This window comes from Opisthocomus hoazin, chromosome 12 (assembly GCF_030867145.1).
Source record: "Opisthocomus hoazin isolate bOpiHoa1 chromosome 12, bOpiHoa1.hap1, whole genome shotgun sequence".
Taxonomy (NCBI): domain Eukaryota; kingdom Metazoa; phylum Chordata; class Aves; order Opisthocomiformes; family Opisthocomidae; genus Opisthocomus; species Opisthocomus hoazin.
The window spans coordinates 16,584,925-16,599,242 of NC_134425.1; the positions used below are offsets into that span (position 1 = coordinate 16,584,925).

General features: G+C 62.8%; 1 protein-coding gene across 1 annotated transcript; it reads left to right on the forward strand.

Annotated features, from left to right (window-relative positions):
- The first annotated feature begins 1,545 nt into the window (after positions 1-1,545).
- Positions 1,546-14,078, forward strand: ADGRG1 (adhesion G protein-coupled receptor G1). Its single transcript, XM_075434055.1, has 14 exons — positions 1,546-1,791; positions 7,375-7,462; positions 7,993-8,418; positions 8,939-9,062; positions 9,145-9,292; positions 9,377-9,505; positions 9,740-9,856; positions 10,398-10,443; positions 10,829-10,929; positions 11,010-11,125; positions 11,718-11,992; positions 12,633-12,744; positions 12,999-13,267; positions 13,421-14,078. The coding sequence occupies exons 2-14, from the start codon at positions 7,423-7,425 to the stop codon at positions 13,540-13,542; spliced, it is 2,025 nt and encodes a 674-aa protein (XP_075290170.1). The 5' UTR covers positions 1,546-1,791; positions 7,375-7,422; the 3' UTR covers positions 13,543-14,078.
- The last annotated feature ends 240 nt before the right edge of the window (positions 14,079-14,318 follow it).

Sequence of the window (14,318 nt, forward strand, 5' to 3'; positions counted from 1 at the left end):
CTTGAGGAGTAAAACCCTTATCAGGCTGAGTGAGTGCCGCCAGCCTGACCCCAAGGGCAAATGTCCCTGGCAGGGGACAACACGAGGATTTCCTCCCTCTCCGTGCTCAGCCAGCGACTTTGCAGGCAGCAGCTCCGCCTGCCAACTCACAGATAATCCCGACAACATCAACAAGTGCAGACGTCAACCTAAAAACAACTCCTGATAGTGTCAAGCGCAGACAAACGGCTCTTTGTTCCATAAATAGCGGCGAAAAGATGGCTTAAAATGTCCTTTTCCCCGATGGGACGCGGGGTCTGCACCTGATCTCCCTCTCCAGGAGTGCCCGATCCTGCAGGAGCCATCGCTGGGCTGAGCAGCGTTATTCCTGGGAGGTGGATTTACAGTATTTCCCGAAGGAGCCGGTCGGCATGACCTGCAGTGGGAGGCTTGGCTCGCTGCGATGCTCCCACGGCTCCGGCTGCCACGAGTGTGCGTTTCGGAGCCAGCTGTGTTGCTGGCAGCGTGGGGACGGTTGGGCTTCAAAGGCCACCGCATTCACCACGGTCTGGCCTCGTGCGGTTGCGTGAGCTGCTTCCCATGGGAGCCTTGTCCCGTGGGAGCCGGGGGGATTCGGGGCTCAGAGCTGGAGGTTAAACCAAGCCGAGGGCACGAGGCGAGCGTGCGGGATGTCCCTCGCTCCGGGGGTCCCAGCGCAGCCGTGGCGCTGCCGGTGCCACCGCCTTTTATCTCCATCGCCTTCCTCGCTGGAGCTGGGGGTTGTTTCCACCCTTCCCCCAGCAGAAAGAAAAGCCTCATTCAAGCCATTGAAAATATCTGCAAGAGCAACTATTTACCCAGGGCACTTCCCGGAGCCCTCCCCGCTCGCCGCCCTCCCTCCGGCTCCCGGCAGCCCCAGCTTTCTCCGGCCCAGCTGCTTTTCATGGCACACAAAGGGCTTGGCACGGCTGGATGCGGGCACCACTTGGCAGCCGCTCTGCCCACTCTCGCAGCGCCCATCGCAGCCGCGACGCTTCCAGCCTCGGCTCCCACCGCCGCGGGGTCGCGAGGGGCTGGGGGCCCGGCTCTGGCCTTGGGGTGGGGGATGGGACCCGCACAACCTGGGCCAGGGGACGCGTCCGGGCTCTGCACCCCACATCGCAGCCCATCTCCTCCATGGGGGACCCCCTCCCCGGCTGCCCCCCGGTTGGGGGCCTGGGCTCCCTGCCCCATTCCTTGCCTCACGGGGAGTGGGATGAAGGGGGGGGGGGATTCGCAGGGACTCTCTGTCCCTGCTGCTTTCCCATTAATTGTTATTTTTTAATCCCATTCGCAGCCAGGCGTGCAGCCTCCCGGCTCCCTCCCGCCGCTGGCTGCCCGCCAGCCCGCAGCTGAAGGGCGGCGGGATTGAGGGGGGGGGGGGGGGGGCGGGACGGACACCCCGGACTGCCCCCCCGCCGCGACCCCCAGCCCATCCCGCTCCCGGTGCCGGTCCCGGTGGTCCCAAGGCAGAGCCGAGCCGAGCCGAGCCGGGCAGGTGCCTCGCCCGAGGGCTGGTGCCCCCCCCCCCCCCGCAGCGATCCCGCAGCCTCTCGGAGGGGTCGGTGCGGGGCGATCGGTCCCGGTCCCGCCCCGCTGAGTCACCGCCGGCCCGGGGGGACGGGACGGGGCGGGGCGGCTGCGCCGAGCCGAGCCGAGCCGGGCTGGGCTGAGCTGCGGGGAACCGAGCCGAGCCGGGCTGCGGGGAACCGAGCCGAGCTGCGAGGAGCCGAGCCGAGCCGGGACAGCACGCCCAGCCCGACCCGAGCACAGGTATCGGCGGGGAGCGGCTGAGCCGGGGGTGGTGGTCCGGCTTTCGGGGTCCCAAAGGTCGCGGCTGGTTGGTGTCCCCTTACTGGGGGCACTGGGAGGAGGTGCTGCGGGGTTCCTCGGTGCGGGACCCACTGGGTGCGGGGCCAGGGACAGCCACGGCGCTGGGTGTCTGTCGCACGCTGGGGACAGCCCAGCAGGACTGGGAGAGCACGGGGGCGCTGGGGCTGGTGTCGCTGGGCACCCCAGCTGGCCGGCGGGACTGGGAGCAGCCTGTCTGGATGGAGCTAAGGGGGGCTCGGCGGGGGGTTTGGGGGGGCACCCCGCTCTGGAAGGTGCGGGGACCTTTTGCCTCCCCACGCCTGAGCGGTCGGTGGGTGCGACGTCTCCGTCCGGGCAGGGCCGGGGGTCTCTGCTCGTGGCCGAGGTCTGGTGAAGCCTCCATCCCTGCTAAATGGGGCTCAGCCACACCGCCCCTGCCCCGGAGCCAGGCTGAATTCCCGGGCTGCGGAGCCACGAAGCCCCCGGAGCCACCCCGGGACCAGCTGCTCCCTGCTGCTCCGGCGGCACAGCTGAGCCCCGCGAAGCCCCCGCCGCCATGCCGGGCCCCGCGTGTGGCCGCCGCTCCCCAGCCCCAGGGAAACCAAGGCGCCCCATTCCTCCTCCTCCTCGCTCCCGGCGCAGGGCGCAGCATCCCGTGGGACCGCCGGCGTGTCTCGACAGGGTGATCTCCCTCCCCTAAAAATGCCTGTTGGGGGGATTCTTCCTGCAACATCTCATCTTGCCGCTGCCGGTCCCGGCACGCCGCTGCGGGATGCGGGATGCTCGGGGTGCTCCCTGCCCGCAAGCTGCCCGAACTGCCCGTCCGGAGGGACCAGCGAAACGCAGCGAGGCCAGCTGGAGAACTGAAATGAAGTCTCCTGGAATAACCTCCTGGCAACAAGTCCGAGTGGCTGTTGAGGAGGGAAGGCGGCCAAAGCTCATTTCACGGTCCGAGGGCTGCAGTAACCCCCCTCCGAGCTCCGCCGCCAGCAGGGAGCCAGGGCTGTTTTGGAGGTGGTGCTGGGGGGACAAATTCTTTAAGCCCCGGACCGTGGCCGTGGTGGGTTTTGCCGTGCCCCTTGCTGGGTTTGCAGCTCCCATGAATTAAGCCGAGTCCTAAAAATGCTGCATACTTGGTGGCGATCCAGCTCTTAATCCCGCGGCCCGGGGGCTGCTATTCGCAGAGCAACAGGTTTGCAAGCAACTGCGCGCTGGCGGGACAGGGACCCCCGGGGCTGGCCATCCCTGCACCTTGCGGTGGCACCCGCGGCTGTCAGAGGGACGCGGTGCCCGCTGGGTTTGCGGGCTGGGTGGCTCCCAGCGTGCCAGCGGCTGGCGGTACCAGCTGGGCAGCAGCCTGTCGGCGCCTGTTTTTCGGGAGGGCTCCGACCCGCCAACTCCTTTCCCATCAGTTCACGAACAGCTGGGGTTTGGCAGGGATCTGGAGGAGGGGGGTCCATGGCCTCGTTACCTGGCTCCTCGGGTGCCACAGCCTTCGCCCCGGCTGTGCTTGGCTTTTCTGCAGCCGGAAAAGCCCGCTGGGACCGAGCTCACCCTTGCCAGGCTCCAGGTTGGCTGCTTCCCCTGCCAAATCCCTGGGAGCCTGGGTTGGGGTGGTCCTGGGGTGCTCTGCCCTGCCCCGTGCCTCTCCTCCCCAGCACCCACGGCACGGGCAGGCGGTGGGAACCTTGCTCATGCAGAAGTAACAGGACCTGGGAGGGGACGGGATGTTTCGGAAGCCATTCAAAACCCAGGGGGGTGGTTTGGGTGGAGGGAAGGGACGAGCTGACCCGCAGAAGGAGGCTGAGGGGTTTCTCCCAAAGCAGGCTGAGCAGCGGGAGCGTGCCGTAAGGACGGCTGCCTGTGCCCCCCGAGGCCGGTGACCTGGCACGGGGCGCTGGGGGAGGACAGCCCTCACCGCTTCGTGCCCGCTTCATGGCACCCTCAAGTCGCTGCGGGCGTAGCTGGTCCTTGGCAGGGTGTTCGCAGCCGCTGCCGAAGCCGCAGGCTTTGCATGCCGCTGAGCCGGCTGCCGTGTTGCCCGGGCGCTGGAGGAAGCACTGGTTTAGCTTGCTGTGATATTTCTGTCTGTGGTGTTTTCTAGGAAGTGGAAAATATTTTTAAATTTCGAATGTTAAGACCCGGCTTTAAGCAAAACCTTCATCTCGAGAGATCTTGGGCACCGGCGGTCAACCTGTGCCAGCCTGCCCTTGGCTCTCCCTGTGCCTGCTTGGCAAGGGATGGTTGCCAGCAGCTGGTGAAGGATGGATCTGGCAGGGAGCTGTGCTGCTCCCGTGGGAATCTTTATTGGGTCTGGTTTTGTCCTGTCGGCAAAAACCAGCTCGCGGGTGCTGGGTGTTGTGTGCGACCCCGCAGCCCGCGAAAAGCCGATCCCGCGGCACGGGCTCAGCGCAGCCAGGCTGCCGGCACGGCGCAGCTGCTGCTCAGCTCCTCGGGCATTAACAAACGCGCCGGGTCGGACCCAGCCGCCCACCGGTGACGGGAACAGCTCGCGTGCCGATGCCGTGAATAATGTGCGGGCTGGCCCCTGCGCGCACGGGCCGCTGGCCAAGGACAAGGGCACTTTGTGAACCATCCGGGTGACCAGCGCTGGGGCATCCCCTCTGCTGGGGGTCCCCGTAGGGGTACCTGCCTCCTCGGGCAGCTCCAGCCCCAGTGCACAGCAATGGGGTCCCTATCGTGGGGGTCGGTTGTGCAAAGCTGTTCTGCACCCCAGGGAGCCCGTCCTGGCTTGCCGCTCGGTGCCGCAGTTTCCCCATCCAGTTCCCAAGTCCTTGCCTGGGTGACAGGCTGTGGGTGACAAACTGTGGGCTCGTTAGAGTCGTGAGGAACAGAGCATTGGCACATTTTCCTAACATATCTGGAAGGAAAACAGAGATAAAAGCCCCTGGATCTCCCCGTTTCCCGTGTTTGTTTGAGGCGTCAGAGCATCTTCCCTTCTCCTCGGGAAAAACGTCACGTCCAAAAGCCACGTGCCACCTCCAAAAGCTGAAATACCTGCTGCCAAGTCACCCAGAGAGCAGTGAGATGGTAGTAAACACTGGGCTTGCTTTTGCCTCCAGGTTCAGAGGCTGCAATGTTAGTCCTTGGCTTTTCTTTCAGAGGTCAGCGTGCTCTTTTGAAGGGAGGATGCAATGTGATGCCCGGGGCTGAGCCTCCCTCCGTGCCTGCGGCAAGGGAGCTTGCTCCAGACTGCATAGCCCCAGCGGTGTGCCCGCCACCTCTTTTTACATCATCTGGCTGATTTTGGGGCCAAAAGAGGAGTTTTTGTATGCGTTCTTGGAGGAGCTCAGCTCCCAGGCTCTGGCTGGGGCAGCAGGTAAAGCCACCCTGCCCCAGGGATGATGGAGAGGAGGTAGGGTTGGTGCCGAAGGGGGTCTCTGCTCGGTCACCGCGATAGCGTGGGGCTTTTGAAAGCAGGTGGCACTGAGGAGATGCTCCGCTGGTGGTGGGGACGCATGGCATCGCTACACCCGGGTACCCGGGGACGGCGATGCCCCACGTCCCCGCTGCCACCCGGGGACAGGAAGATGATGGGGCAAGATCCAGCCCCACGCAGGCTCGGCGCATCCGGCTCCCTCCAGCGCTGCATATCGCCGGCACGGATGGGAAACGTGTTTTCCCGCTGCGAAACCATTTTCAGGGGATTTTCTCTTGCTATTGTTTGGCTCAGGAAACAGCAGTCGGCAGTCGGGGTGAGCGGGACCATATAGGGCTTGAAGGGGAAATACCAGCTCCCCCACCCACATCCCCACAGGGATTTCTGGTCCCGGCTGAGTAACGGCTGAAAGGGGCTGATCCCGTCCTCCGGCCGCTCCAGTAACGTCCCAGCGGAGCCAGCGCAGCGGGATGGGCTGAAGCCTCGCTGGGATTCAGCATTCCCTATCCGGAGGGGATGCTCTGCTGGCACGTCGGCTCTGTGCCATCATGCCACGGTTGGCATCACCTACTGCTCCGTTGCTTTGAAGCGATCTGGGTGTTTCTCATCGCCACTGGCATTTTGCCCCCCCCAGATCCGTGCTTTTCGGATACATGTGTGTGATTCCAAGTGTGCGGCAAGGCACTGGGATGCCAGCCCTGTCCACATCCAGCCACTGCTGCCAAGGCCTGCCTGTGCCGTACGCTCCCAGCCCGTGCTGGGCAACCTCGGTAGCGCCGCACTCCATTCTACCCAGGGCAGCGGGTTAATTAACAACCTGAAGCCTCTGTCTTCCAGTGATAAGCAGCAGGTGGGGAGGGGCGGCGAGCCGGCTGCGCCCGCAGCGATGCACCGGCGCGGGACCTGTGCTGGCCGGAGAAACCTCCGGGAGGAATTTGTGCCGGTGGGAGAAACCTGCTGGCGGCGACGCCGAGTTTTCACGCAGGGGGTGTTCCTGCAGCGTCCCCGTCCCGGCCCTTGGGCGCCTGTGCAGGCGGTGCTGGTGGGTGCCCCAGCACCCGCGTGCGGCAGACGGAACAGGATTCGGCCGCTCGGTGGGTTTTGAGGAGGGCGCTTGGAGAGCGGCGCCGGAGCGGGACACAGCGGTGGCAAACCGGGTGCCAGCTTGGCTTTGGGCGCTGGGAAGTGTTTGGCTGTGCCGGCCGGTCCGGCAGCCCCTGCCGATGCCGTCCTGCCGTGGGGGAGGTCCTGCTGGTTGCCGGACCCTGGCAGGATGGGTCCCACCAGCCTCGACCCGTCGCTGGGGTGACGGCGGGGCGAGGAGGAGGCGAAGCTCGGTGCAGCCCAGCCGTGCCGGAGACGCAGTTTGCGGCGCGGGGTGGGCAGAAAGCGTGATGGGAAGGGCTGCGGGTGCGAAGGCTGCTGCCGGGGGAAGCGCGTGGGCGCGGCAGCACCCGAGGGTGCTCAGCGCTGGCCGGGGTGCAGGTCGCAGGGGCCCCGGCTGCATGCAAGGACAAGGACAAGGATGGTGGAGCAGAGGGCAGGATGAAGGGATGGGGAAAAGGGGATGTGGAGGACATTGCCCGGCTCGTCGCGAGGGGCAGACTGGGTTTTGGCAGCCACGGTCGCTATCGGCGTCGCCGGGATGAGCCCGGGAGAGCCCGTTTCTGCCGGGCTGAAATGACGGAGCGGTTTGCAGCGTGCCCAGTTCCAGCTAATCTGCAGAAGCTCAAAGCACCCACAAAAATAATTTTAGGGCTGGTGAATTAGGAAACCGCCGTTTCCTTCTGTTCCTATCGCTCGCGATAAGAAGCCAAGGCCCAAACCGAGACGCGAAGCGGGGAGCGGAAGAGGGGACCCCTCCCACGCCCAGTCGTTGGTGGTTGACGCCTGTGCCGGGGCGGTGGGGCACCTTGCCCGTGCCGGGAGCCCAGGGACCAGCTGCTGGCCTCCACCATCCCTCCAGCCATGGCCAGGCAGGATGCCCGGTGCTCCGGGCTCCTCGTGGTGGCAGAGGCACTGGGGAGCCACCCGTGACACCGGCCGCTGTCCCACCAGCACAGCCTTTGCTCTCCATCCCCTGACCCCACACTGTGGGTGACAACTAAATACTCACGTGGCCCCTTCCCTTTGTACCCTTCCAGGCTCTGCTTTCTCCTCGGAGGCGAAGCCAAAGCAGAGAGTTGCCCGGGATGAAGGTCCTCCTCCTCCTCCTTCTCTCTCCCCTCCAAGGTAGGCTGTCCCCAACCATGTCCTGCCTCGGGCTGGTGGGACAGGTTTGGGCTGCTGGACATTATTGGCAGCCCCAAAATTTGGCTGTGGAGCACCAAGGGGCGTTTGCAGCTGTGGCTTCCACAGAGGTGAAACATCTCATGGGCTGACATGCCTCTGGTGGGGTCTCCGGGGCTGGATAGGTCTTTTCCAGAGTCAGGAATTGGTCTCCATCCATGCCTTCTGGAGACAGAGAGCTCCTCAGTCGGTCTCTGCCAGCATGGGTGGTGGCAGCTGGGAGAGGGTGGCACCAAGACATGGGGCATCCTGCCGCCCTGGGAGCCTCGGCTCCCCAGCAACCCCTCCCAGCATGGCCATGGGGATGTTGGGAGGGCGGCCGACATCACGCAGCCCATCCCAGATGGGGTCGGGATGCCCGGGGCGGAGAGCCTGGCATGGCACACGCGATGGCTGCCGCGGGGGTACGGTGTTTGCCGGGGGTGGCCGCCCCTCCGGCTGAACCGGCGTCTCCGTGCACTTGTGCAACGCAGGGGTGGGAGCCAGCGGCCGCCGGGAAGAGGACTTCCGCTTCTGCGGTGACCGAAACCAGACCCAGAACAGCTCCATCATCTACGAGCACGGCCCGGCCACCATCTCCATTGAGAACACTGCCCAGGCGCTGATAATAAAAAGTCCCTTTTTGCCAAGCAGGAGAAACTCGTACTACAAGTACAGCTTGCCACCTGCTTTGGGCAGGTACCGCTTCTGCGTCTACTGGTTCAGGGCCAACAGGACCCTGAGGCTGGCATACGGGAAGCAGAGCTTCCTCCTGGGTGAGGACCCGTCCGGCAGCATGACCTGGGGGATGGAGAGTCAGAGGACTGAAAGAACCAGCACCCCCATCTTCAACGTGTCCTACATCTCAAGGGGTGGGAAGAACACCTCCCTTGACAGTGCACCGGAATACTTCTTCCCTGGTAAAGGCAATTCAACGTTATTTTAATGAAATCAAGGGTTTGTTTCATCCACAGCCTGTTCTCTAGCCATTAACAGAGCATTGGTGGTGTCCCAGGATGTGCTACAGCATGACGGTGTGAAGGCACAGCTGAAGGGTGATGGAAGGGGATGTGGGTTTGCTTGAAGCAGCCCGGGGCAGTGCTTGGTACCCAGGCTCCCTAAAGATGGAGATTTTTCAAGTGTTTTGCCTCCTAAAATTCTGGGAAACTGTGGGCTTTGCAGAGGTTTCTGAGGGTTCAGTCTGCGTTGCTAGGCACCTAGCTAGCCTCAGCCAGCCTGGTCCTGATGGCCTTGGTGGGAACCGAGATCCAGGTGGCAGGAGAAGCCTTCTGGGTTGCGGTCTCCATCGGCTCCCCAGGCTTGGGGTCACCCTGAAGCCCTCTTCTTTCTCCCAGCGGGGCAGTGCCTGGTTGGTTCAGGGTGCAGGGAAGCCAGCTCTGCCCGTACATCTCACAGCGTTCACTTTCGTGTGCCTGTCAGCCTCTCCAGAGAACATGCCCGTCTGGGAGCAAGATGTGGAGGAGCAGCTCACCGCCTTGGACAGCCTCATCGCGCAGCCCCCGGCACCGGCCGCAGGAGCCACCGAGCAGCGGGCGCTTCGGGAGTGAGTTCCTGGCTTGTGCCCTTCCCGCTGCGGCCGGTGAGGTGCCCGCTGCATCCTGCTCACTGCACCCTTTCCCTAACAGCAAACTTGAGGAGCTGGAGAAGACGCTGGCCAAGGTGGAGCTCGAAGGACAGAACCAGACCTTCGGGAAGGCCACCGTGCACGCAACTGTCCTGAGGGTTCAGCCCACTCGGGCTCCTCGGCATTTGGCCTTTGCTTCCCAACGAGAGGTGGGTCCTGGGCAGCCTGCCCTGGTGGCCGTGGTCCACCAGCATCCCCTCCCAACCTCTCTCCTGATGAATCTCTCCTTGCAGGAGGGTGAAGAGGTCCATGGGTTCGCAGTGGACCTGCCGAGCAGCCTGTTCATGATGGCGAAGGGGAGGGAGGAGGTCATGGAGCACAGGGTGCTCCTCATGGACATCAGCAGCCAGACTATGTTCCAGGTAACGCCCACTCGCATGGCATGGTGGGGCGTCCCTGCCGTGCCGGGGGCTCTGGTGTTAAAGGGCAGCAGGGATGCCGCCCCGACCAGGGTGCTGGTGCTTCCTTGGAGAAGATGCTACAAAGATGAGCTAGAAGTTTGACGGGCATGGGACCTCCTTCCTGGGGACTCTCACCTGCTTCATGCCTAGCAGCAACCCCTTCCCATGCTGCCATCGCCTCCTCTTCTCCCCCAGGATGAAAATGGCAGCCACATCCTGGGTAACAAGGTGGTCGGCATCTCCCTGGTGGACACGGTGGTGGCCAACCTCTCCGATCCAGTCGTCCTCACTTTCTTCCACGGCCAGCTGCCGGTAGGTGGGCAAACAGCCTTGTTGAACCTGATCCCACCAGGAATGGAGGAGCAAGGAGGGCTCAGGCCCTGCCAGCTTAGAGGGTGATCACAATCCGGCAGGTCCCTGCCCCTGGCCTACCTGTACAGGGTCTGCTACATCTTCTGGGGCTGTATCATGACCATGGCTTTGCCACGCGCACTGGTGGTGGTGCTGCCTGTGCCTGTCCAGGAGATGCTGCTTTGCAGATGTGTTGTCGTCAGCACTGTCTCCAGGGCTGGGCAACACTTTGAGTTAACATTCCCTTGGCTCATTCATGGCCCTGTGAAGCGCCTGCTCAAAGCTGAACCCCTTGGGTGAAAAAGGGGACCTGAGGGAAAGTACCTGCTCCACGAGCTGCCGAGAGAACGGTCTCTGCCGGAGCCCGGTCCTGTGGTACGGGACAGTTCGTGTCCTGAGACTGTCCTGCCTCCTGCCCCGTGTTCTTCCCTACGAAATGTGCTGGCTGGGCAGCGAATCTACAGCTGCGTCCTGACCGGGGCCCATGGTCTTGTCGTTGCAGATGAACGCCAGCCCACTGTGCGTCTTCTGGCAGGAGGACACCTCCGGTGAGTGCTGCTGCGCTCGAGTGTGAAGCCAGGCGCTGCCTTTGCTCCTTTTGCAGGGTTCCACGGATCTGCTGGTAGGAGTGAAAGTCACTCTGCACCTCCCTTCCTCCATATGGAACTTTATGGAGCTCCAGCTCCATAAACCTTTCCCATGGGATAAGTTTCAGGTTTTCCCCTCCATAGCTAACCTGAGAGCTTTCCCCCTCCCTAGGGATGGGGGTCCTGGTGCCAAGGGTGCTATCTGGGTCTGTGTGCTTGGCATGGGACATGCTGGGACCTCCCCCTTTTTTCTCCCCCCCGCCATGGACACCTCGCCCTGGAGATCCACAAACCTAAAGCAGACGTTCCCGCTGCTCACCAGACGCTCTCCCTTTCTCTTGCGCAGCCAGTGCTGGGAGCTGGGACAGCTATGGCTGTACAACAGTGACGGCAGACAGCTGGACGGACTGCAGATGCAACCACCTCACCTACTTTGCCGTGCTGATGGTGGGTAGTGCCATCCCACAGCTCTCTATGTCCTTCCCACTGGTGGTTTTTCCTCACAGTCTCTCATTCTTCCTCCTCAGGTATCCTCCCCGGAGATTGCCTACATACACAGGGAATACCTGAGCATCATAACCTACGTCGGCTGCCTGATCTCAGCGTTGGCATCCATTTGCACCATCTTCTTCCTCCACTTCAGGTATGGTCTGACAGGTCACCCCACGCTCCCCATCTGTGTCCTGTCCATTGCCACCGCACCGGGGTGGGCGCGAGCTCTCCAGACACAGCTGGTGGTCTGGCTAGAAGCACGATGAAGGAGCCACGCTTGAAGAAAGCAGAGTTCTCCTCTGCAGAAACCACCCCCTTGGTCAAGTCTTCCGCAGGGTGTTTGAAAACGCTGGCTGGTTTCAGTGATTTTGGAAAATCAGCTTGGCGGTTGTTATGGATCTGGCAAGCAGAAGCCTGCAAAGATCTTTTCAAGAGCCTGGCGGAGAACATGAGTGTCTGCTGAGTCACGTCACTGATCCTACGTGGCTGATTCAGGGCTGAAATGGTGTCGCTCCCTGCTCCTCATGGCCTGCACCTGAAATGCAGGGTCAGATGCAGGGAATTTGCACGTGCAATGGGTGGTCCCACCCATGGGGTTAGGCTCCCAGCCCTGATGTCACCGGAGGGTCTCCTGGCCCTTCTGGTGGGGGCAAGTTGCCCCGTGCAAAGCTGTGGGCTGTTGCAGGGCACCAGGGATGCTGGCCAGGCACAGTGGTGAGGTCTCCCCCTCCTCGCTTCTTCAGGAGCAAGCAACGAGACCAGATCACGAGCATGCACATCCACATGAACCTGCTGGGCGCCATCTTCCTCCTGGACGTCGCGTTCCTCATCTCCGAGCACTTGGCTTCCAGCAGCAGTGAGGCAGTCTGCAGAGCCGGGGGGCTGTTCCTGCACTTTTCCCTCCTGAGCTGCCTCACCTGGATGGGCATCGAGGGCTACAACCTCTACCGGCTTGTGATCGAGGTCTTCAACGCCTACCACGACCACTTCCTCCTCAAGCTCTGCCTGGTGGGCTGGGGTGAGCACGGGGGAGGCCCAGATGCCCTGAGGGCACGGGCAACGGGGGCGGAGGGGCACCCGGGTAGGTGCCCACCATCTGTGGTGCCTGGATGGGGATGGAGACATAGCTGTGGGGGAGCGGATGTCTGAGAGCAGAGGGGTCAGAGACTCGGTGGAGAAGGAGACTTGATGGCTGAGAGCAGAAGCCGGTGCTAGAGCAAGGATGGGTCACCCTGGGGGTCACCCAGCGAGGGAGGCATGGGTTGGCCACTGCTTGGGGTCTTTAAATAGTAATGGGATCCTCTTGTTCTGAAAGAGAGGTCCAGGGCAGCCCAGAGAGATGGGCTTGATGCAGGAAGCACCCACGCATCTCTGCCGTGCTTTGGGCAGGAGGCTGCCATTGGAAGATCTCATGATCTTTTGTGGCCTAAAATTCCACAGCCCTGGGAGAACCCTGGCTGGGGTCAGCACCACCGAGCTCGCTGCTGGGTCCGGGCGTAGGCCAGGCGCCCTTGTTGTGTGCTCCATCCTCGGGTTCCCCTCGGGAGGGAGGACATTGGTTTGTACTTTATACGGGGAGAAAGGGGCAGCAAATCCTTCCAGAAGGATGGAGGGGCAGGGATTAAGGGTGGCCACTTCACTCTGTTCTTGCCACCCAGGACTCCCCTTCTTCTGCGTGACGCTGATCTTCCTGGCTAGCTGGACAAACTACGGCCCCTTCTCCATTCCCGTCTACGAATCCGTCAGTGGCAAATCCACCAATGCAACCATGTGAGCTGTGGGAAATGTGTTGCCTAGTCCCTAGTATTTGATAAGGTCGACTGGCTGGACCTTCGCTGGGTCCTGCAGGCTTTACTTAGCCCACCTGTGGCTTTTCTGGGGGTTATGTGGGGGGAATCTGCCCTCCCTATTTAGCTAAGCTGGGCACTGGATTTGCTCCACACCTTCGTGCTTACCCCAAGCCCTCCAACTTATGTCCCTGTGGGATGACACAGCATAACCCTCTGCCTTTCTCCTCCCTCCAGATGCTGGATCACGAGCCCCCTGATCCATAATGTCGTGAACCTGGGTTTCTTCAGCCTGGTGTTCCTCTTTAACTCGATCATGCTGGGGGCCATGGTCCGGGAGATCCTCCGGCAGAACAAGACAGGCCACAAGCTCAAGCACGTTCTAGCCCTCTTTGGACTGAGCATCCTGCTGGGCATCCCCTGGGCACTGGTCTTCTTCTCCTTCACCTCCGGTGTCTTTCGCCTTGTCTCCCTCTACATCTTCACCATCATCAACTCCCTCCAAGGTGAGCCTGGACGCTGGGCTCCTCTGAAGGGCACCAGGGTGTTGGCGAGGTGGTGATGGGGTACAAGAGGAGCCGTCCTGGGCAGGCTGGCTGGCTCGCTCTCGACTGCCGTTGGTCATCAGAGGAGGTTCATCCACCCTTCCTCTCTCCCAGGTTTCCTCATCTTCCTCTGGTACTGGACCATGGTGCTGCAGGCGAGAAAGTCCCTGGACTCGCAGAGCAGCTCTGACAGCGTCAAACTGCAGCCCAACAGCAGCCAGAGCCACCTTGGCTGAGCCCCGCGATGGCCACGCTGTGCCGTGCCAGGGCTCCCCGTGCAGGGGACGGCCGCGGGAATGGCTGACGCCATCCGCTTTGCTACCGCACCCACCTCGTAGGGCTGCTGGGAGCCCAGGGACCCGCGGCGGGGTTGGCCGCCGAGCCCCCGTTTCCCCACCCCACCGCGCCGGGCAGCAGCGCATCCCTCGCTTGGCATCCTTGGTTGGGGCAGGAGGGAGGGATGCTCGCCTGGGCAGCGAAGGTGGCAGAAGGGGCAGGGAGAGGGTCCCCGCTGCCTCGGGACGTCCCCTCCCACGCCCTGAGGCCAGCGACGATGGGTGGGAAAAGCCCCATCTTCAGCCCTTGCGGGCGGTCACCGAGAGGGTCCTTCCCCAGCGCAGACAGAGTAACTCTGCCCCCGCAACACCCTCTAGCAGCTGGAATAATCTATTTTTGTTATTTTGTTGGATGTTCTATTTTTGGATGGTGTAGAAGTCTTAACGAGCGCACCCGCACACCAGGCTTGTGCCCATTAAAGTTGTTCCTGCTCGGAGCGTGGCTCGCTGGGGGTCTTCTGCTGGGCGCGTTGGCAGCTCTCCTGTGGGATCTGTCCCTCGGCTGGGGTTGTCGCATCCCCGGGGCATGATCCAGCGTTTCACCCCGTGGGATCCTGATGAGCTGAGACCGGTGACGGCGCTTGCGGCGGAGCCGTAGGGTTCGGGGTGATGGAGGGCGATGCCGTGGCTCGGGAAGCTGCCGCGGTCTCCGCGGGCTGTCACTGCCCAGCGAAGAA